We start from the raw sequence: 25,051 nt of genomic DNA, 5'->3' as shown, positions 1-25,051 counted from the left end.
CCTTGTTTTACTGTGTATGAATTAGTTCTTGTTATAGTGTTTGGCATGCAAGAGATAGATGGATAAAGGTTCTATTAAGTCCATGTGAGAAATTAAGGAAGTATGGCCATTTCGGTTTTCATTAAATCTACCTTAAAATGTACAACTCTCTCACATTCAGGCAAGTAAGTGACCATGTCGTGATGAGACAACAAAAGAGCAAAATTTCAATGTCAACTCTGGGTTGAAACTTGGTAGATTAAAAAATAATGGAAACAATTCCCACAGGTCCTTATGCACATATTTGTTCTCATTCTTTATCTTTAATTGTTTGACTGTATTTCGTATAATCCATAGACCAGGGGTCAAGTCAAGTCAACAGTATTTATAGAGCACTTTCAAACAGCCATCGCTGCATACAAAGTGCTGTACATGGAGCAATTTAACATGCACAATAAACAGTAAGACAAATCGGTAATAAAGGCGGTAGAAAGCACCAAACAGTAAAACCAAGAACAAATCTAAGTCATGCTGAGTCGAATGCCAAAGAATACAAGTGAGTTTTGAGGAGGGTTTTGAAGATGGGCAGCGAGGAGGCTTGCCGAATGTTCAGTGGGAGGTCATTCCAGAGAGAGGGACCAGCAACAGAAAAGGCTCGATCCCCTCTGAGCCTCAGTTTAGTTCTTGGTACTTCTAATAAAGTCTGGTCCACAGACCTGAGGCGCCGGGCAGGTGTGTAGGGGCGGATGAGCTCAGAGAGGTAAGGTGGCGCGAGATTATTCAGAGATTTGAAAACAAATAAGAGGATCTTGAAAATAACTCTAAAATGAATGGGGAGCCAGTGAAGGGATGCCAGAGTAGGAGTTATGTGCTCCCTCTTACGAGTACCAGTCAAGAGGCGAGCAGCGGCATTCTGGACCAGCTGAAGGCGCTTAATGGAGGACTGGCTGACTCCAAAGTAAAGGGCATTGCAGTAATCGAGCCGGGATGTGACAAAGGCATGAATTACTGTCTCAAAGTGTTCATGTGAGAGGAGAGGTTTTATTTTGGCCAGCTGTCTAAGGTGAAAGAAGCTGGATTTAACAACGGCACCAATTTGCCGATCGAGTTTGAAATCACTGTCCAGTTTAAGGCCCAAGTTTGAGACTGTTGACTTAAGATAAGGAGACAGGGGGCCCAAGTCTACAGGATGGAATGTACAAGGGCCACTGGGACCAAACAATATCACCTCTGTCTTCTTTTCATTGAATCTCAAGAAATTTTGTGCCATCCAGGTTTTGATTTCTTCCAGACAGGATAGGAGTGGCCTTAATGAGAAGGCGTCTTTCTTGCTCAGTGGGACATAGATCTGGCAGTCATCTGCATAGCAGTGGAAGGGAATACCATGTTTCCTTAAGATGGAACCCAATGGGAGCAGATACAGCGAGAACAGCAGAGGCCCCAGAATTGAGCCCTGTGGACCACCACATGACAGGGGAGCAGTGCGTGACTCAGAGCAGCCAAGGCTGACACAGAAGGTTCTGTCAGCTAAATAGGACCTAAACCACTCAAGAGCACTGCCGCCAATGCCCACCAAGTGCTGCAAACGAGACAGCAGAATACTGTGATCCACTGTATCAAATGCTGCAGTTAAGTCCAATAAAACTAGACACACGTGGTCTCCAGAGTCATTTGCCAGGAGGATGTCATTAGAAACGCGTAACAGGGCTGACTCCGTGCTATGCATCGTCTTGAAACCTGACTGGAAGACCTCCAAGATGTTATGTTCATCCAAGAAAAATTTGAACTGCATGTGCACCACTTTTTCCAGAATTTTGGAAATGAAAGGCAGTTTGGAAATGGGCCTGAAACTTGACAGCACATCTGGATCAAGGCCAGGTTTCTTGATCAAGGGTTGGACCACAGCATGTTTAAACTGTTGGGGAACTACACCAGAAGAGAGGCTGCTGTTGATGATATCCAAGACTGATGCGACAACACTCGGGAGAACCTCCTGAAAGAAGTGCGGGGGAAGAGAGTCGCAAGGGGAGCCAGATGGCTTCGTCTGGCGAACTACATCCTCCAAAAGCGCCAAGGACACAGTTTCAAAAGAATTTAGCACAGCTGAACATGGAACATGGACAGAGGGGTCAGATGCGGTATTTGAGACCGGAGTCCTAGCTGTAGAGACCTTATCAATGAAAAACTGAAGGAATCTGTTGCACATCACGGGTGAAGAATCCGAGCAAGTAGGCAGAGGGGGTTTGAGTACAGAATCTATCGTTTTAAACAGTGCGCGTGGGTTGTGACGGTTAGCTTGAATAAGGTCCGACAGATATTCTCTTTTGGCCTCTTTCACTGTGAGCTGGTAGTTACGCCAGCAGTCTTTCCAAATTTGATAAGAGACATGCAATTTGTCATTTTTCCACTTGCGTTCGGCTTTGCGACACCCCTGCCTAGCTGCGCGGGTAATGTCGTTAAACCATGGCTCGGGTTTAGGTTTTGGGAGCACAGTTTTTGAAGGACTTCCAGATTTGACACCGGTAGACCATAAGCAAGGACAAGGTCTAAAATATGACCTTGTTCATGTGTCGGGCTGGTCACATACTGCACGAAATTAAAAGAGTCGATAAGTCTTAAGAAGTCCTTTGCTAGCGTTTTTTCCGGACAGCACACATGGATATTAAAATCCCCCATTAGGAGGATATGATCATATCTCAGCCTGATTTCCGCAAGAAAGGTTGAAAAGTCGCTTAAAAAGTCTTTGTTGTATTTAGGAGGACGGTAAATGACAGCACAGAGCACCGGGAAAACACGACCGACTTCAAAGAAGGTTGCTTCAAAGCTGGTGGCCGATGTGGTGAATGTGCACCGTTTACATTTGAAATTGTTCTTAAAGATGCTCACCGTTCCTCCACCACGGCCTGATGTCCTCGGGGTATCGAGGAAACCACAGTCGGGTGGCAACAATTCAAGCAAAGCGTTGTACTCACCAGTACCTGCCCAAGTCTCCGTCAGACACAGGAAATCCAAGTGATTGGAAAGGAAATACTCCCTCAGAATATGGGGTAGGGAATTCCAGTTCCTCGAGAGCTATATTCTGCCTGTTGTAGATCTCTTCCTACTCCAGCACACATGAGTGTTCATGATCGTTTCAGGCCTCTAAGGAGATTGCGGATGAAAAAAGATATTTAAGGGTTTAAAATATCTCGATGATGAAAAGCCGATTAGCCTCCTCCAACCAGTGCCCCCATTGCTGCACTGCTAACACCACTGCCAGTCGCTCCCAATTCCTCATGTCATAGTTTTGTTTCAATAGTGTGAGGTGCTGGGAGAAGAAAATGTAGGGTGGAAGCTTCTCGCATGCAGGCAGGCGTTGGGAGAGGACAGCCCTGACCCCAGGGACCGACGCATCGAGCTCGACCACAAACAGCTGCTCAAGATCCGGTGTGAATTAGTACAGGAGCGTTCTTAAACATACTCTTCAAATGCTCGAAAGCAGAGCTTTCTGCCTCTGACCAAGCGACAGGAGCTTCCACTCGATCACATGACCCAGGAAAATCATATTTTTCAGTGTTAACGAAGATATTCAAATGGATAAGATATCCTTTATTTATTTGTCCCACACTGGGGAAATTTACAGCCTCCAGCAGCAAGAATGCGGGTAGAAAGAAGAAAAAACAAAGAAACACCGTTCAATTAAGTGCAATATAAATACAAAATGGATAAATCGCAGTGCTATTTACAATTGTTTTTCACATTTCACATCATTGAATTATTATTATTATTAATGTTATTATTTTTATTCAGCAGCCTGACAGTAGTCGGTAGGAACGAGCGTCGGTATCTCTCCTTCTTGCAGCGTGGTTGTAACAGTCCCTGGCTGAAGGAGCTACCTAGTGCTGTCAGGGCGGGCTGGAGGGGGTGGGAGGGACTGTCCATCATAGCTTTTAGCATCCTTCTGTTGCCCACCTCCTCCAGAGTGTCAAGGGAGCAGCCAGGACAGAACTGGCCTTCCTGACCAGTCGCTCCAGTCTCTGCCTGTCCCGGGCTGAGATGCTGCCTGACCAGCAGACAATGCCATAATGGATGGCCGAGGCCACCACCGAGTTATAGAAAGTCTTAAGGAGCGACCCCTGAACCCCAAAAGACCTCAGTTTCCTGAGTAGGATCCAGACGCATATTGAACGCCGTCTTCCACTCATCCCCCTCATGCAATCTGAGCAGATGGGAAGCATATCTCAAGTTTATCTTTGCTTCCTGCAGGGGAATGAAAGCAGAGTCTATTAGTGGAACAGGGTACTTATTTTAACTTATTTCATTCAATCCTGTATAGTCTATGCATGGGCATAGAGACCCGTCCTTCTCAACAAAAGAAAAAGCCTACCCTCACCAAAGAGGAGGGGGATCGAATCAGCCCAGCTGCCATCTGGGTGGAGCTGCTGACAATGAGCGTGACAATGTGTCCTCCAGCTCTGAGAGGTGGATGTTGCCCAGTAAAGGTGGGGATTGTGTCATTTAAGCCATGGAATGCCCCAAATCACAGAATACATGGTGAAGTTATCACAAACAGGTCAAACCACTCATGATGATTAATGGAGACAATTAGCTTGAGAGGTTCAGTCTTGTATGTATGTGACTGTCTCTAATAATGTTCCATCCCTCGCTTGTATTTCCTCTGGTGTGGATATCTCGTAGATGGAGATATTTGTTTTGACAAAGTCATTGTCTCTGAAATTGTCATCTGTGCCAACAAAGACCTGGACCCGGGGTAGAATGTTGAGTAGTATCAATCGTACCTGTCACCTGCATTCAAGAAGAGGACGATGTGAAGATCCTGCTCATTTTTTTCTGATTTCTGATGAGCCTGGCCTTTTTGGCAGCTTTGGGTAGAGTTTCAGGAAGTGTCCTTTTCTGCCACAGTAAAAGCAAAGCTTTTGCTCCATCCGTTGCTGTCGCTCAGTTGGGATCAGACATGTCCTTCCTAACTGCATGGGCTCGTCCACCGGAGGTTGGTGTAATTCTGGGTACCGTTCGCGAGGGTTGTGGTTGGTGCTGGGTTCAGAATGTAGCAAATCCAGAGTGGTGAATTGATTCACAGTGAATAACTTTGGACTATTGTTCTCTAGCTTGTCCCTGTTTCTCACTCTCTCTCTAATAGATTACCTAAATCTATGCTATCGTTTTGGGAAGGGCTGCCCTCTCCCAGCACTAGCTGAGAGCGAATTTTACAAAAGCTTTAGCTTTTAGATCGATGAGTAGTGCTTGTGCTAGGTTGTTGATTGGAAACTAAGGTACACTTGTAAAGAAACTGAGCACATGATTCTAAATATTTGGAATACCTGGCAGGAATTTCTGCGAATGGCTTTTAGGGTTGGGGCACTGGACTAGTGGTCGGGATGGTCAGTGGGTGGTGGTAGGAGGAACCTGCTGGTGTAATTTATTGGACCCTCCTTGACTTGATTTGTCCGCCCAATTGCGCCACACTTGCTGTGAGCTGTTTTATGTGATCCATGATCTGGAGCAACGAGGACCTGAGCTGCCCGGCCGGAAAGTGTTGGTTTATCCATCCATCCATCCATTTTCCGAACCGCTTGATCCTCACTAGGGTCGCGGGGGGTGCTGGAGCCTATCCCAGCCGTCTTCGGGCAGTAGGCGGGGGACACCCTGAATCAGTTGCCAGCCAATCGCAGGGCACACAGAGACGAACAACCATCCACGCCCACACTCACACCTAGGGACAATTTAGAGCGTCCAATCAACCTGCCATGCATGTTTTTGGAATGTGGGAGGAAACCGGAGCACCCGGAGAAAACCCACGCAGGCCCGGGGAGAACATGCAAACTCCACACAGGGAGGCCGGAGCTGGAATCGAACCCGGTACCTCTGCACTGTGAAGCCGACGTGCTAACCACTGGACTACCGGGCCGCCCAGTGTTGGTTTAAGACTCTCATATTCTGCAAGGTCCATTCTGGCAAGAGAATTATGTTACAGGATGATCAAAGAATACGGTCGCAGGTGCAGAATAATTAAATGTTTATTTCAGCCCAAAAAAAAACAACAATGAAAACAAAATAAAAAAAAAGGCAAAAACACAAAAGAAGGGTGAAAAAAAAAACTCAAACTCAAAAAAAGAAAAAAACCTCACAACAGTCTCAATTGGAAACAGGAGGCTAGAGAACATCTGGAAAGCAGAGACACATGTGGAGTGGGATGTTTAGACAAAATCATGTTTGGAGCAGGCTGAAGAAGCCAGCTGATTGCCGGCAGGTGTGCCTTAACAAGCGCTGCTCACCAGCTGCTCGACGCCGCCTTCCCGCATTGGCCTGACTGAGAGAGAGATGGAATGTGGTAAGAGTTGAGAACACTCAAGACAAAAGCAAAAAAATCACAACCATAACACTGTATTTGTATACCAAAAGTACTTAATTTCACGGAGGCATGGTTAATAGAACTAACCAACAACCTGTGTAAGGTTTTAATTGAGCTGTCATTTTGTAAAACGCAGTTGGCCACATGAAGAAAATAAGAATATTCCCTGGGTTCTACACTCATTTTTGCATTCTGCTTCATTATATAGCAACATACATAATTAGCTATATCACGTTGCAACATATACAAATTTACGACTCCCTCCAAATCTGCACTGTGTGAGACGGGTATGGGGGGGTGGAATCAGCTTTGCATCTGCAAAGATGAGGATATCAACAGTGTTGATTTGAATTGACTTGAATTTCATCCCATTTCAAACATAAAGTGGACATTCCTGGATGACAGTAATCATTCAGCCAAGCAGACGCTTCAACTGTGACGCACGTCTATGACATGACGTCATCTTGAGGAAACGTCCCCATGAAATGACATCATGGAAGAATGACCACTCATTGCCCAACACGTTTTCCTCCGAACCGCCTCACTGCTCTTGTCAGTCTCCTTGATTGGATTTCTTGTGTGATGTGCTGACATGTAAACAAAGACAAAGGAGTTGCAAATGGAGAACCCTAAACATAAGTGCATTGTGCCACATGACCGCCCGTTCAAAGCTTTGGTGTTTAATGGGAATTTCTATGAATTATGACTTTCAAATTGCAATGCGAATCTGCTTATTTTGAGCCTTCTAATACCTCTGCCTGTTTTTCTCAGTGGCCTTTTGTTTTCTGGGTAAAATAAGGTTTTGCTTGAATACTGCAGTTTTTGTTTTTTTTTTAATCGGGGATGTTAGTAAATCAGGCCTTCAATATTTTTCTCCATCCACTCATTTATCGCTGTCTGTTTATTTCTTTTTCAACTTGCTAATCTATAAAGTCTCATTAAAGTTCCTTGTTTTTTTTCTCACTAATGCTGACGGTTCCTAATTTTAATAAATGAAGGCTATTTAGTGATACTTAGTTGCACAGAGGAAACCACTGACTTCTCAGTGTGTGCATGCGTGCATGTATGTGTGTGGTGTTGGATAGCTCTCTGTCATTTGACTTGCGAGCTGGGTAACTCCCCTAGCATAAGGCAGTGCAAGGCTCACCAGTTGCCTTTTTGTTCCTGCCTCATTACCACAGAAACAACACCACACATTATGCAGTTTAAATGTGAGAGTGCGTACGTGCATATGTCTGTGTGCGTGTGTGTGTGTGTGCATGTATGCGCGTGTGCGCGTGTGTGTGCGTGTGTGTGTGTGTGAATGCAGTGCAAGTGTGTGAATGTGTTCTTTTTAAGGTCTGCGAGATTATACACATCCAAGCATTTGTGTTTCGTCAACTATATCGACAGGTTTTATTCCCTTCCTTCCATCACCCAGTCTTCCATATGGTCAAATTAGAGAAATGCATCACCTCAATGAACAGTATGTATACTCCCCTCACCCCCCTGACCCCCCCCCCCCCAAAAAAGGGAAAAAACATCCTGAACCAACTTGTATCCCTCCTCAAGACTCAACAAAATTAATATTGATTTGTTTTCAAATCTGTTGGTTGAGCAGCGGACAAAAAAAATCGATAATGCTTTGTTTGTTCATTTCACAGGAAGCTATCATATCCCTGTCAATTTCAAGGTCAAGGTTTGTAAAAATAAATTAATAGTAATCCAAGATGGCGGCCTAGTTGGCAGCAGTCGGCAAGTGTTCTTCAAGAGCTGGTCACATGGTGTTTGTGTTACTTCGTGTGAGCCGATGTGACCTGTTTTCAGCAATATTGGCCACGACATTCGTCAAAGGAGAAGAATTCTCCGCAGTACGCTTGTACCAGCACTGATTTTCATTGGGAGGAATGTCGGCGCAACTTATCTGTCGCTGCTGCACATCCGCGGGAAGCGTGTGTTTTTAGCGCCTGTAATGGGCAGCATTTTTTACAGACGCGTTTTGTTTAGCGGAGATGTCGGCGCTGTTGGACAGTATGCACTGGTGCGGTTGGATGGATGGCTTGTGGACCCGAGGATGAGGAGAGAGGAACGTTGGCGTGGAGCGCGGATGAATGGTTGGAACTGAGAGCCGCTGCTTTGAATTGAAATGCATTTACATGGGACAGGAGACGTGAACCAATCTCTTGGTTTTCGTCAATGGACGCTACAGCTTCTTGTTTACATTCAAACTAGCTTGGAGCAGACATGTTTACATTTTGAGCGTTTCATCTAGAACTGATTCAAACAGCAAAGCGTATGCAGGAAAAATGGAACAAGAACAATGTAGCATCGGCGGTGATGCGGACTCTCTCTTGTTCTGTTGTGGTAAAGAAGGAGCTGAGCCAAGAGGCAAAGCACTGAATTTACCGGTCAATCTAAGTTCCCACTCTCACAAATGGTCACAAGCTGTGGTGACTGAAAGAATAAGATCACGGATAAAAGAACCTGAAATTATTTTCCTTCGCAGGGTGTCCGAGCTCCCCCTCAGAGATAGGGTGAGAACCTCAGTCATCCCGAAGGGGGTCAAAATAGACCCGCTGTTGTTTCACATCGAGGAGCCAGAAAAGGTGGTACGGGCATCTGGGTAGGACACATCCTGGACGTTTCCCTGATGAAGTGTATCGAGCACGTCCCACTGGGAGGAAGCCCAAGGGATGACCGAGGACAAGCTGGAGAGAGAGGTTCTCTCAATTGGCCTGGCAACAACATGGAATGCCCCACAAGAGCTGAATGAAGTGGCAGAGGAGAATGGAAGTCTGGGAAGATCGAAGTAACTGAGAAAGAGAGGGAGGTAGCGGAAGCTAAAAATGTGTGTTGCACATAACCAATAGGGAAGGTCGATCCACGGAGTTAACATCAGGCAGAATCTTTCCACTCGTTCCTCTAATGTCGAGAAATCGGAGGATCTGTCACACTTCAGCCCTTGAGTAAGAGACAACGCAAAGCCTTTTGAGTCTCAAGTTCATACCTGTCAACTCATATGGTTTAGCCATAGTTCATACGGATTTTGTGGTGAATCTTACGTATATGGCCTTATCGCACAAATCATACGGATTCTGAAAATTTCCGGGGTTTTTTCTCCTAGCAGGTAGTTCCATTTGCTTTTGCCCAGAGTGGTGCTCGTCTACTCGAATGCTTTCATTTCCGGAATACAACTCTGAACACAGTAATGCCACTAAGTAGAATGATGATTAGACATTAACCAGACATTGTATTATGGAGATCTACAATAAATATCATTGAAAATTTCGTGGGTTTTTTTCTGCCGTTATTTTGACATATAAAATGCTTTGGTCTGTTATAAGGATTTTATGCTCTTTATAAGAATTCTTTTGGTAGTTTATACAGGTTGGCGCTCTGAAAAGTTGACAGGTATGCAAGTTGTTGTGATGTTGAAATGCTAATTTGTGAATCCGAAAGCAGGTAGATACAACAAAGCAATTTAACAGCACTTTTTTTTTTTTTGAAGACTGAAATAAACAATGGAACAGGGGTGTCACACTCATTATAGTTCAGGGCCACATACGGCTTAATTAGGAGTCAAGCAGGCTAGGCAAGTCAAATCAGCATTATTACCTACAAATAACAAGTCCATGTTTTCTTTTGTTTTCATGCAAAAACGTACATGAGGAAAGTCATTATTTATTGAAATGCAACATATGTACACGGTGTTTGTACAAAATGAATAAAATAAAGAAAAAAAACCCTCAAAAATAAATAAACATGTAATCCTCCTTTCGTCCTCCTGAGTCATATTGACCCAATCTGTTTTGATTGTTCCTTCCTTCCTCTCCCTTTTCTTTTTCATCCATCCGGCCTCTTTATTCCCCCGTCCCTTATTGTCTCTCATTTTCCTTTCTTCCACCCTCCTTCCTTTTATTTCATCCCAGTCTTCTTTTCTGCCTCCCTTCCTTTCTCAACACATGGACCGACTCAGCGAGAGTCAATGTCTCCTTAACTCCATGAACATGGCCCGTTGAGCGACGTCTGTAACATCAGTGCTCTTATCAATTACAACAGAAAATGCAAGAAAATAACTTGACTTTTTGCTCCAAGTGGCTGGTCAAATCTGAGGATATTCCTAAAATCCTCTCTGCCACAGTATTGTTTGTCAGACAAAGGTTGGGAAAAGTGTGTCACTTTCTCGAGACACACAAGTTCTGCAGTTTTCAGCATGCATGTTTTAAACGCATACACCATTTGAATCCAGCTTGCATCACTAACCTCTCTGCTCTAAAAATCTAGTTAATAGTTCAAGTACCCTCGCTACTAGGGTACTCATGCCATTAACTTCATTTAAAGAGGCCCAGCACATTCAGTGTTCAATAGCCCCTGACCAGACACACCGAAAATCGCACACATCATCCAGCCATCCAGCAACACAGAAACAATTGTGCTGTTGAATCAGTTTTTTCAGTATCCCATATTGTTCCACATCCCATGCTGGTCCAACAGTATTCTCATGTTGGTTCACTGGCATCTATGCTGGTCCACTGGCATTCCCCTGCCAGTCGACAAACATCTCATGCTCACTCTCATGCTGGTCCACCTTCAGACCAGCGCAAACCAAGCATTAATCAGCGTATCCCAGGAAAGAATCAAAACTGTATTTTTTATAGCAGGTTTGCACGATCGATTTGGATTCATCAGAGTGACTTGTGTCATATGACTCTGTTTTCATCAAAGCAGCATAACTCCTGGTGAAGTTGGACGCCATTTGAACAAATGGAGCCTAAAATCGCATCACGCAAAGTTTTCAAAGAGACTTATTTATATGAAAAATGGCAGAAATCTATATTTACCTTCAAAGATCCAACTGACCTGTGCCCTGAGAGAGGATAATTGGTATCCAGTATAAAATAGATGAATGGACTTCTGCGTCTGCCTAAAATGTCAGCATTTCAGGCTACACGGGGAAAATTGGAAATTTTAGAACCATTCAAGAGGCTGTCATGGTGTTTTTCTTCAAAGTGTGCTATGTAGAATAAAATCAGCAGGTCAACCAGCGCACATAAATGCAGATTGTCCAACCCACTCAGACCCCATTGGTGTTCTTTGTTCTTCACTGTAGAAAGGGTTGTGCACATTCAAAAGGAGCAGGTAGAAAAAGCTATCTGCAATATATGCACAAAACGTGTATGTTGGCAGAACTCACATTGTTTTTGAGGAATGAAGATGATGTCAGCATTGCTGATCGATGTGGGTGAATCCATCTGTCGGAGTTCAGCCATCCAGCCATCCATTTTCAAGAGTGCTTCTGTTCAGGGACGCAGGGTGTTGGAGCCGATCCAAGGTGACTTGGGCCAAAAAGCGGGTTACACCCTGGACGGTCGCCAGTCATTCTTGGGGCAATACACAAAGACCAACAATTATTTACTCGCACATTCGCGCCGTCACTAGGTGGGATCATTTTTGGAAATACTGTATTGTATTGCTTTTTCAAAGACGTTGATGAAGTAACAATTGAATTTAGTCCGTGTACAGCGTGTACAAGAGCGTAAATTTATTTAAAAAATGTAAAACACATGTCAAAATTGATGTTGAGTAAGTAGTAAGTTAAATGAAAGTTTCCAAATTGGGCTAAATTATCCCTCTCTCCTTCTTCATGTGACTTGTTAGTGTTGCAAGATTTTCTCATGTGTTAATGTAGCGCACGTCTATTAAAATTGGTGTTAATTTGTTAAAATGGAGGTGAAAATTTTCTTTCTTTCCTTTGGAAAAACATTTGTCCCAAATAAATTTTTGCCTTGAAACATTAAAAAATGCTCCAAAATATCTACATCGTTCTTTTTTAATAAAGACATGAAGCAGATTTGGCAATGTTTTTTACTCACAGATACTGATGCCGCATGTAACAAGAGCTTCTTAGCCTTTAACAAGTTCTCCCCATCTCCAAACATAAAAGCTTACAGTCCAACCCAGAATCGAGACCAGGCCATTGATCACCAGCTGGTCATTGTGCTGCAGTCCCAAAGATATCCTGTTTTCGCTATTCCTCTGTGTGGGTGTGTGCCGGTATGTGTGGTGGCATGCTTATCTCTGATGAAAGCCGTAAGAGGATCTCTTCATCATCCTGCCAGATGGAATGGAGATTCAAAACTGTTGCAATGCACAGAGAATTTAAGTCATTGGTCTTTTTAAGCACCGCATAGCCAACCGGTTTACTCCAGTCTAAAAAACACAACGTCAGTGATGGGAAGTAACGAAGTACAAATACTTGGTCATTGAAGTTAATTTTAGAAGTATCTCTATTTTTATTTCCTTCATTTTATTTCTGTCATGATTCTGTTTTTGTGGAGATCAGAATTGGTTTTGTTGCATAGTTTACGGTCATGGTTCTGTTCCGTTTATGACCAAGAGGTGGCATTGGAGAGCTTCTCCTCTAGTGTCGCGCCTGTTGGTCATCATTTCATTCGCTCTTTTTTGTTAAAAGGACTGTCACGCCGAACATTCAGGGTCGGATCGTTGTACTTCTTTCAGGGGTTTTTGTTTGTTTGTTACTTTGGTTTTCTTGGTGTTTTCAGGACTTTGTGCTACTGGCATGGGTTTTTGTTTCTGTCACGTTGTGTTTGTTGCGGACGCTGTATCGGTCTGTCGTGGTAAAGAAGAAGCTGAGCCAAAGGGCGAAGTTCTCAATTTACCGGCCGATCTACGTTCCAACCCTCATCTATGGTCACGAGCTATGGGTCGTGACTGAAAGAACGAGATCCCGGATACAAGCGGCCGAAATGAGTTTTTCCGCAGGGTGTTCGGGCTCTCCCTTAGAGATAAGGTGAGAAGCTCAGTCATCCGGGAGGGGCTCAGAGTCGAGCCGCTTCTCCTTGGGCTTGGGCATCTGATTCGGATGGCTCCTGAACGCCTCCCTGGTGAGGAGACCCCAAGGACGACCCAGGACACGCTGGAGAGACTCCAGGCGTTCCCAGCTGGCCTAGGAATGCCTCGGGATCCCCCGGGGAGAGCTGGAAGAAGTAGCTAGGGAGAGGGAAGTCTGGGCTTCTGGGCTGCTGCCCCCGCGACTCGGCCCCGGATAAGCGGTAGAAGATGGATGGATGGATGGATGGATGATGTTTTGTTTGTCATTGTGGTGTGTTTTGGCTGATACCTTGGTATTTTGGGGTTTCCAGGACTTTGTGTTTTGGATTTAGTTTTTCCAGAGTGCCCCTGCTAGTGTTTTTGTGAATAATTTTACTCAGTTCACCCTGCTTCTCCAGCCCCCCTGCTTTTTGGGTCTACTGCCATTAGACTACATGACAATTTCATTCATTCATAACAGAAGAAACAACAATATAACAGAAATACAAATGTTCTCCAATGGGGCGGCACGGTGTACAACTGGTTTGCACACCCGCCTCACAGTGCAGAGGTGCAGGGTTCGATTCCGGCTCCGGAATTCCTTTGTGGAGTTTGCATGTTTTTTCTCCGGGTACTCCGGTTTCCTCCCACATTCCAAAAACGTGCGTGGCAGGTTAATGGAACACTCTAAATTGGCTCGAGGTGTGAGTGTGAGTTGGAATGATTGTTTGTGTGTGGCCTGCGATTGGCTGGCAATCAGTTCAGGGTGTACCCTGCCTCCTGCCCAAAGACAGCTGGGATCGACTCCAGCATGCACCACAACCCTTGTGAGGATTAAGCGTATCAGAAAATGGATGGATGGATTCTTTTTTTTAAATCTCAGAAAACTTTTTTTTAGATCATAATTTACAATATACAGTATATATATGTATATATAAATAAAGGAGCATGTGGTGTGAGGTTTTCATTTGCCAAACATGTTATCCCATTGGCACAATGTTATGTATGCATGTCAAGTTCTGCGATCCCTAGGCTCAAAGGTGCGGATCAAACCGTCGCCAATTCCTAGTGGATCGCAGTGAAGTCCGTAAGGGAGCCTCCACGCCGAATTGACGGGACTTTCCATCACTGGAGAGTTGGTGCGAAGTGGTAATGACCTTCGGGTCAGCAAAATCCCGCGGGACCGCGTCCGGCGGTATACAAATCCACCGCAGTCCTGGCGTTAAGCGCCTAGCAAGGTGGCGGACCGGATCCCCAAGCCGACCATCCCCATGGGTTATGAAGGAATGCCCACCCTTCAAAATAAAACACTGGGCCCGGCGCACCCACGGTCCAACCTCGGGTGTTGCAGACCCCCTGGACCACCACCGTCGGCCACCGCGCTGCCGTCAACCCTGGCCACGGGGTCGAAGTGCGGGGGCGGGGTTGCGACCCGTCCCCCTCCCTCACGCTACATAGCCCCCAGGATGGCGATTCTCCCCCCCCCCTCTTCCCCCGCCCCCTCCTGCCCCCTCAACCCGTTTCCCCCCTCTCCCGATCGCCTCAACCATGCATGTCAAGACCCGAGATGTGATAATCCAATGATAGTTTTTTCTGCATAGAGGTGGTTCTGCTTGAGCTGTTAATGACGTCTGTGCATGTTCCTGTGTGCGTTCTACTGTGTAAAGGTGTGCTCTTGTGTGTCAAGTGTATGACTAATGGCTTTAGCAATGCTAAGCCACACGGGGCTTGACTGCATGTTATGAATAGAAAATCACTGCGCTTCTTTTTGTGCAAGCTAATCAATTTGGTTCCACTTGGCACATGAGCCTTATTCTCCATCAAACCATGTTGATCACCGAATTGCTGTGCGCATTTGCATTTTATGATGCAGTGTTTGGAATAATCAGTAGTCCTCATTTCCTCATCGTCAGTTGTAATTGATGCTTAACATCCAGTAACACATTTCATATTCTCAACAAGGCACATGAACAACACACAACCTTCTACGTGTTTAAGACCACTACCAGGCACTTTTAAATTAACTGCATTGCTGCACTGAGGCAAACGCTGATGTCTGCACCTTGTTCGAGTCATTTTCCAATTTTTCTGAAATGTCAAAGCTAACCTCAGTACATTTTTTTTCCTTTATAATGAATGAAACATGCTTAAAAACATTTCCCAAATTGAATGAAGATGTTCCCCCCCCAAAATACATTAGATAATTGCTGAAAACATGCACAAATTCTTGAAATTCTGTTACATGTGCAATCTTCATTTGCATGCCGGAGGAAATCTAGTTTACCATGTCTGTGAATTTGACAGACAGTGGTATGCCTCACTGGACATAGCTTTTTCTCTCACGCCAACAGTCTTAGGTTGGTGTAAAGCAAGAAGGTGTCGAGCAATTTTGATTGATTTGATCCAGGTCCAGGCAGACAAATTTTGCGCTTCACTGATATATGTGGTGGATGTCATCATACAGTATATCATTCCAAAATATGACAATAGCATGAATCAAACCCTCAGAATCATTGTAGAAATGAATCCCTTAAATGTGTTATAATTCTTATTCTTATTCCTATCTTTAATATATTCTAAAAGCAGTCACAAACTGCAGCACAACTGGTGTGTGTGTGTGTGTGTGTGTGTGTGTGTGTGTGTGTGTGTGTGTGTGTGTGTGTGTGTGTGTGTGTGTGTGTGTGTGTGTGTGTGTGTGTGTGTGTGTGTGTGTGCGTGTGTGTGTGTGTGTGTGGTGGGGTTGGTGGTGCAAGGGCTCACACACAGACGAACAATCGGCAGGTTGAAGGCGGTCTCTTAGTGCCCACTTCGCAGTGGGCGGCCAACATTACATCATCTGCTAGTGAAGATCTTCTTGAAGTTCCTTATGAATGTACTTTGCAGGCCAATTGCCTGCACGGATTCCATCAGGTTTGTTTTGCATCCGCAATGTAGACTGCATGCCTCGCTTTTGCTGAATTGAAAGGCAATGCGGAGAGTCGCTTTGATTGGTCAGGAATAAAGTCAGCTGTGTTCAGTCACGCAACGGCAGAGACGCCCATTTCTAACTGGGCCCATCTACCAAAATGCCTCCAAAAAAGAAAACTCCACCCATACGCACCATTATCTATCCTAATTTGAGTTATCCATGTGTTAAAAAGGTGGTCCCTCTCAGCTCCTGAGCACTTTCTGAAAGTTCCCAGGACTCGTGAGGGGGCAAGTCGTGCTGAAGAAAAATAATTGGTTGAACACAGATGTAGCATTTTGTTTTTACATTTCACACTCGCCATTATTGTATGCTAGAGTACAGTCGTTACAAAAAGTTCAAAAAGTTATTTTGAGAATGGAGCGAAAGAGGCTGGTTAGGTGGACAGATGGAATGCAGGCACTTCTCAGCAGCATAATTTTGAATCTGAAAGGAGAAATAATGTGTCACGGACTGTTACAGCCACGCTGGCAGAACTAGGCATATTTCACACTGTTGTACAAGCATTTTTCAGCGACAAAGGCATTCAGCATGATTTTGAATCTTCAACAAGAAATGACAAAAGTGTAAATGAGGGGTCTCAAACTCATTTTTGTCGCGGGCTACATTGTAGTTACGGTTTCTCTTGGAGGGCCGTTATGACTGTGAATTTTGTGAAACCATATAAATGTTCAACCACCTCCACATACTAAATACAGAGCGAGCAACAAATTGATGGCTAACTAGTTCTAACATCAGAAGTCAAAAATAATGGATTGTTTAAACATTGTAATTATTTCATTATGTATGAAAATTTGAAATTTTGTTTCAGTCTTTAGCCAGCATCATAGAAGTTGACATGCTTGAATAGCTTACACAGGCCACATAAAATGATGTGGCGGGACAGATCTGGCCCTGGAGCCTTGACTTTGACACCTGTGGTGTAAAGGGACCATTGTAGCCACACTGGCTATTCATCTATTGTTGCTCATTGGTTTATGTAGGAAATTTGATATGTTGGAAAAAAAAGGGAACATGTATTTATTTTTAAATGTATAATTAAACGAATTAATTATTTCCCACAAACACAAAGACCAAAGTACCGCAAATCGTCTATGTTGAGTACCGGTATCAATTTATATCCCCAATATTTGGGATTTCCTGGACATTTAGCTTTTTCTCAATCGTGAGTGCCAATGGAGAGCAAAAGTCTGAAGTAACTATACCTATGGCTGTGGCAACATTACCTCGGTACAATGGACCACACAAGTCTAGACTTGTCATAGATTTGGAATGGAGTTGGATAAATGTTGTTGTTTTGTGCTTGGATAAGTAAAATAGCAATCTTAATCCATCTTCTCAAATTTAAATACTGCTTACATTGAATCCACACTCTTACTAATGCCTCCTTTGTTTTAAAAGGACAAACGAATGTGTTCATTTCTTAATGACACAATATGTATTTATTATCCTCTTTATGCAATTGTCTTCATCACTCACTTTTTTATCATTGGTCAAAACTTCTTATTATCCTTCATTTGTATGTTTACACTCAACTGTATCCTTTTCTCTGCCACCTCCTTCTAGTGTGCAGCAGTGCTCCTGTAAACATGAAGGTGCAACATGTGAACATAAGTGCCCTGGTGGTTCGCTGGGCACGTCCAGAGGTCATCTATCACCCACCGATCCTCCATTTTTTGGTATCCTACAGCTGGACAGCTCATGATGACAGCTATGAAGAGACACACCTCACTGATGCAAGACACAAATTGGTAAGTAGTATTATGTTGCGTGTATTAGTAAACGAACATTGCATTTGTTAATTAACAAAAAAATAAATAAATGCTAGCTCATTCATTTCGTTACCTCTGCGTCCCGCGTCCTAGACGCATAATTTTCCCGCGGGACGCACAGTTCCAAATAATGTGCTTTTTTGGGACGCAAGGAAATTTCTCAGTCCAAAAAAAAAAAAAAAAACGACCTTAATTTTTTTTTTTCCAGCAACAAACGCAGTTTGACCATCGCCACCATTGTTGTTTTGATCTCGCGTTAAGTAACCTCGCGTGACGAGATTGGCGAGATCGGGCTTCACCTCGCGGGAAGCAGACGATTGCCATGTTGTGAAACGTTAAAACAAGTGTTGCGAACAAGTGTTGCGAACAAGTGTTGCGAAAGTTCATTGCGCACATATCACAGAGGAAGCGGCTAAATTTGGATAGCTTCTTTGCAATGATAAGTTGACTTTGAGAATGCCTTGCATCATTGGAAGCAGAGTAAAGAGAGGAGAATTTATGAACTCAAAGACTGAACCATGGGATGAAATCAGAACACATACATGTATTTCTCAGCAAGTCCTGTATGCCTGAATTATTACAATTTTTGCAACATTTGTTTATAAGGAATAAACCTATTATCAATGTATATTGTTGTTGTTTGTGTAATTATCATATGCAATTGCATAAGATAAGATAAGATAAGAAAAACCTTTATTAGTCTCGCAATGGAGAAATTCCCAATTCACAGCAGAAAAGTTACGAAAGGGAAAGAAGTAGAACAACAAAATATAGGAGCTGCTGGAAAGGCAGCCACTCTCGCGGCGCCATTTTGAAGTCAAAATAACAAAAATAACAACACAACACATAGGACACAGACAGTCGTGCAATCTTCACCATTTTTCTGCATACACTTTGTTGTATAAGATAAGATAAGAAAACCTTTATTAGTCTCGCAATGGAGAAATTCCCAATTCACAGCAGCAAAGTTATGAAAGGAAGAAGTAGAACAACAAAATATAGGAGCTGCTGGAAAGGCAGCCACCCTCGCGGCGCCATTTTGAAGTCAAAATAACAAAAATAACACAACACATAGGACACAGAATATAAGTAGACCATTTCAGAATTCGAAATTTGGGACTCTCTGAATGCATAATGGGACTTGTACTTTTCTGATCAGCGAGTCCCTGGGACTCGCTGGGGTTAAACTGTAACATTACCACTGCTAGCCAATCAAAAATAAAACTTAGGTCATGTTGCGTGCAAAACTGCAATGAACAAACCTGCAGACTCTACAATTTAAGTCTATGAGACAACACATCATTTGATTAATTTAACTTTAAATCATTAATGAATTTGTGTTTTGCCCAGGCTTGACGAGGTAAAAACTGTCAATATTGGAGAAACTAATACAAACTGAAACAGGGCTAGTAGTTCATGTTTTGTATTGCTGAGGCCGAAAGAAAAAAAATTGAATGAAGCTTTTTAAAGAAGCCTATTTTCAAATAAAAGGAGCATAAATCATATACGCAAACTTATTCGACCTGAATACTTGCTGATGACAGGTAGCATTAAACATTTATGGATTCTTGACCAGAGGTGCCCATTGATTCAATCGTGAACTACCAGTGGCTTGCGAAGGGGGTGCCGGTCGGTCACATGGCAGGAATTCAATCACTGCTAACCCTCCCAGTTTTGGATAAAATATACTATAGCAGCCTCGCCTCAAGACACTGAAACGATCCTCAATCATATTCAAAGTTTAAGTATACAGTGGGGAGAAAAAGTATTTGATACACTGCCGATTTGTAAAGCCTTTCCACTTACAAAGCAATTTGAATTTGTATCAAAGGTGAGGGACAGAATCTAAAACAAAAATCCAGAAAATCACAGTCAAAAATATCAAAAGCAAACTCAAAACTCTTTAAATTTAGCAGCCTTCTAACTCATGACTGATTTTCAGAGGTTTTTCATCTGTTTAAGCCTTTTACATTTAATAAAGAAAAACAATGTGATGCCTCCAGTGGGTGCTGGTTGTACTGCAGGCAGTAAAATTCAGCCGCCGTTATTTAATTAAATAACTAAAATAAAATTTGGTCCGAAGTCAGGACAAGGCTCCAGCTCTCTGAGACCCTGATCAGGGAAATCGGTACAGGAAATGTATCCATCCATCCATCCATTTTCCGAACCGCTTGATCCTCACTAGGGTGACGGGGGGTGCTGGAGCCTATCCCAGCTGTCTTCGGGCAGTAGGCGGGGGACACCCTGAATCGGTTGCCAGCCAATCGCAGGGCACACAGAGACGAACAACCATCCGCGCTCACACTCACACCTAGGGACGGACAATTTAGAGTGTTCAAACAGCCTGCCACGCATGTTTTTGGAATGTGGGAGGAAACCGGAGCACCCGGAGAAAACCCAGAGAAAGCCCGGGGGAGAACATGCAAACTCCACACAGGGAGGCCGGAGCTGGAATCGAACCCGTTACCTCTGCACTGTGAAGCCGACGTGCTAACCACTGGACTGCCGGGCCGCCTACAGGAAATGTATAAATGGAAATACAGTTCATACAATTGGTATCAAATGTCGGGTTATAGGTTTGGGTGCTCGGATGACATTTGAAAGATGCTGTGAAGGAAGTGAAAGCAGACATATTATACACTATTAAATAGTATTCCTTGAGAGGAGAGAGTTGTGAGTGGAGCTCATCTCAGTGGGCATATTGATCAAGGGAACTGAGGTGATCAGAAGTTGATGGTAACGTATGATTGTAATAAATATCACAATTAAAACAGTAGCTACAAAAACTTCTCATCGTCTAATATGAGAAAATGTATAATATTAAGCATAGTATACAGTAATGTACATGTGTAAAACATTAACATTCTTGAGCAATCTATAAACAGTGATTAATATTGGTAAAACATATTGATGAGGTGAGCGCACAACTTTTAAAAGTTAAGAAAAATGGACCAACCTAAGCAACAGGCAAACAAATGGGAAGGTGCCTGGCAAGTCCTTTGAGTAGACAAAATAAGATAATGAGACTCGGTGGTCAAATGAGAGATTCAGAGGAGTGCATAGAAAGTTCAGGGTGGTGAAGAAAATATGGGTGAATAAGAGAATTGAAGATAGCACAAGGAGAGGACACAGGAGGTGATGAGGGAGGTGGGAAACCCCAAACAGAAAGTTTATGATGAGTTGAACAAAAAGTTGGGCAGAAACTAAGGAGAAAAGAAACACATGGAGATATGAGGAAGAGCGATAGATTTGAGAAGGATTTGCAGCAGGTTGATAGGGTAATGAAAGACAGAGTTGGAAATGTACTGGCAAGTGAGAAAATGCGAAGTCGATGGAGGAAGTACTTTAAGGAGTTGATAAATGAAATTAGAAAGGAGGACAGAGGAGGTGGAAACTGTGAAGTAGTTGTTTTGCCAGATTAGAAAGGATGAAGTAAGGAAAGCAATGTGGAGGATGAAGACCTGAAATATCTTTAGAAGTATGAAAGTGCAAAGGGTTGATGACAGTGGATTTTTTTTCATGATTATTCAGCAGGATCTTAGAGAATGAGAATGTATGAAGTGAACTAAAAGTATTCTGGCAGTTTTTGTTTTTTAATGGCGGGGGGGGGGGGGGGTGAGACAGTTGTCAAGTGCCGAGTTGTAGCAAGATGGAATTGCTGTAAATTAAATCTTATTTGATATTACATGTGTGGCTTGATTGGTCATAACTATTTAGTTTAGTTTGGGAAAAAAAAGCTGAAAAATACACTTCTATGTTGATATATTTCACCTTTCAACACATCGGTGCCTCCATAATGGGTCCACCGTGACGTAACGTGTGCAAACTCACTGCTGGACAATAGACACACAATGAACAATGAAGAGGATACAGGAAAACAATGCCACAATGCGCAGCAAAAATTTGCAAGGGGTTCACCAAAACCAGCAAGCAAGGTGCACACTGGCATTTTATGCCACAATTCTAACAAAAAGTTTTTCAAGTCCTTGTGTGCACAACTGCAGAACAACAGGCATGCACAGCATGCAAAGAGCAGTCGTTAACATTATGGGACAAGCAACACAGGTAACATTAAAAACTGGGGCTGGGAAAAGAGGTCAACCACAAAAATTGGCTGAAACAAAAACGCATACCTCAAAACTGGTTTTAATAATTTTGATTCTAAAATTGCAAAACCTGGAACCAATATTTGGCCACTTTCATGTTTCTGCTGGACATTTGGAGCTCTGGACGCTGTCTTCCGGCAACATATGCTTATGAACATGATCCCTACAGTTTGTGGTCCGTTTATATTGGGGGGGGGGGGTGGAAAATGTGGGTTTTTTTCTCCTTAAGATTAAGACTGTAATTATATTTATCATGCCCTACTTCCTGTCATCTGAAAATCAAGAGTGTGAAAAACCAAGTGCAGTTATTGTCAAGACAAAGAAGGCGCTTGGACACACTGCCAAGAACAACCACACTCTACCCACACCCCACGTAAAAACAAAAAACAAAACAAAACAATTGCTATTCTCAACCGAGGGTGGCACGGTGGACGTCTGGTTAGCGTGTCAGCCTCACGGTGCAGAGGTTCAGGGTTCGATTCCGGCTCAGGCCTTCTTGTGTGGAGTTTGCATGCTCTCCCTGAGTGTGAGTGTGAGTGTGAGCGCAAATGGTTGTTTGTCTATGTGTGCCCTACTATTGGCTGGCAATCAGTTCAGGGTGTCGCCTACTGCCCGAAGACAGCTGGGATAGGCTCCAGCACGCCCCGCGACCCATGTGAGAATAAGCGGATCAGAAAATTGATGGCTGGATGTTTTCAACCTAATCTACATTTTTCAACACTCAATATAGCCTCCAAACCCAAAGCTGCCAAGTTATACTTGTCAATTAATGTGATTGAACACAAAGACCCTCCACGCCCACATGAAACTTATTACAATATTTTTTTAAATTCAATGCTGGTAATAACACTGTTAGTTATACCTAATCTGTGCCAACACTGCAGATGCTGACTTTGGCAGCTGATCGTCTCATTGGCTGGAACTCAATTTGATGTCAATTTAGCCCCACTTTTAGGTAACGGCTTGCTCACAGACCCGTTTTCAGAAAAGATAAAGATTTATTTGGTTGTATGATAGGAGTGGCCCGGTGGTGGACTGGTTAGCCTGTTAGCCTCACAGTGCAGAGGTGCAGGGTTCGATTTTGGCTCCGGCTTTCCAGTGGGGACTTTTCATGTTCTCCCCGTGCCTGCGTGGGTTTTCTCCATTCCAAAAACATACAGGTTAATGGAAAACTCTAAATTGTCCCGAGGTATGAGTGTGAGCGCGGATGCTTGTTCGTCTATGTGTGTCCTGCGATTGGCTGGCAACCAGTTCAGGGTGTCCCCCGCCTACAGTTGGGATAGGCTCCAGCACGCACCGCGACCCTTGTGAGGATAAGCGGTTTAGAAAATGGATGGATGGATGGATAATTTCATACTTGAGAGGTGGACAGGCACTCCAAAGGCCCAAGCATTTGTATACAAAATACGCAACCATACATCCATTTCCTATACTGCTAATCCTCTTCAGGATTGTGGGTAAGTTGAAACCTATCCCTGCTGACTTTGGGCAAACAGGGTACACCCTGGACTGGTTGCGAGTCCATTGCCCGGAACATGTAGGGACAGAAAAACAGTCACTTTTACTTGAGTGGAAACTAAAGCCACTCTGCCTACACCTGTATTGTTGCTATTTGTTTTCTTTATTTTATTTTTATTTAACATATTTATATATTTATGTCCTATGTAATTTTATGTAAATTTTATCTGTGTGTGTTCAATGCACTACATGTTTGCACTGTGGTTGAGAGAGGAAAGTCATTTCATCTGTGCTGCATGTTATACATAGAGCATATTTGGCAATAAAAGCTGACTTGACTTGACACCAAAGTCAGACAAATGTAACACTACACTATCAGAGACTATACAAAACATTCAGGGTGTTCACACAGCACACATGTGCATCGGTGCTGCACCGACATATTTTGTTGCGATATATCTTACACCGGTGGAAACTTTGTGGAGCGTTCACATGTAAAAAGCTGCTTACTAAAGAGAAGCGTGTGAACCCCGGTGCAGCCCCACTTGCGTTCACACGGCAGTCTCTGGAAATAAAACGTACGCATGCTTAAAGTGCACTCCCTATTCTCCACCTTGTTTGTGACATCTCGAAAAACCATGGTTTATACTTCTCCGGACAAATCAACGCCGTGGTCTATCAGACACCGTAAAAGGATGAGAGAGAGAAAGGAAAGATGACTTCAGTACAACAGAGCACGAAAGCAACACATTCAGTACCCGTATGTAATAATAATAATAATAGATTTTATTTATAAGCGCCTTTCAAGACACCCAAGGACACTTTACAATAACAAAAAACACAAAACAATACGGGTTGAGCAGCGGTAATCAACTCTTCTCACGCGTCGTAGCAAGTCTCCATAACATGTGCCATTTAACCAAAGATTTTGAAATACACCGATGCAGACAAACGTCAAACATAAAATCTCGAGAAAGTGGCTATAATATACTGTCGATGAGACTCCATTCTTCGCTATTAAGCATATTTTTCCTTTTATTTTATTCAATAGTATGAACTATTTCAAAATCATTTTGGGCATCGTTCGCACCAAATATGTGTGCATAATGCAATTAGCGCTGTAAATTCTTCCCAAATTATAATTTGTAACTCCACATATACCCATTTGCTGTATTTCTATAAAGTGGTTTCTTGGCTCAGTTATCGTTTAGTATACCCATGAGAGCAACGAACACTTTAAATTACACCCACACAGTTCTGGGGTGACGCCCATCTCTCTCTGTTTCATCACACGATTGCAATGCAGGATGTAAGACGGATTTTATCTGAAAAATGCATTTAAGTCAAGTCAGATTCTACTTAGTAAGTGAAGGATTCAGCCGAAACTCTCCCCTTCAACTCTTGCTTATGAGTCATGGTTGTTACTCTGAGACTGTGAGCTACACATTTATATAAGGTGCCACAAAGAGGAATATAAGGTGCCAACCACATTTGTTATGTTCCACCCCCATAAAAAGCAACCTTGAGACTAAGACACAGGGATGCTCTCGCATTGATGCAGGCAAATGCCAAGTTTTATAATACATTTAACTGTTGTAAAAATATCATT

At 43.3% G+C, this 25,051-nt stretch overlaps 1 protein-coding gene across 3 annotated transcripts in view; it reads left to right on the top strand.

The window, feature by feature from the left end:
• The window catches only part of LOC147200870 (receptor-type tyrosine-protein phosphatase gamma-like), a 365,530-nt gene that overhangs the window by 267,114 nt on the left and 73,365 nt on the right, over nucleotides 1-25,051 (top strand). For all 3 annotated transcript variants that reach the window (XM_086118198.1, XM_086118200.1, XM_086118199.1), the window contains one exon: nucleotides 17,673-17,857. In XM_086118198.1, coding sequence (XP_085974324.1) covers nucleotides 17,673-17,857 — 185 coding nt within the window. The remainder of the gene's footprint in view (nucleotides 1-17,672; nucleotides 17,858-25,051) is intronic.

The sequence above is a fragment of the Hippocampus guttulatus genome, chromosome 8, assembly GCF_054856545.1.
Source record: "Hippocampus guttulatus isolate MCC_2025c chromosome 8, RoL_Hgut_1.0, whole genome shotgun sequence".
In the NCBI taxonomy this organism is placed as follows: Eukaryota; Metazoa; Chordata; class Actinopteri; order Syngnathiformes; family Syngnathidae; genus Hippocampus; species Hippocampus guttulatus.
This window is presented reverse-complemented; position numbering and strand designations above follow the sequence as displayed.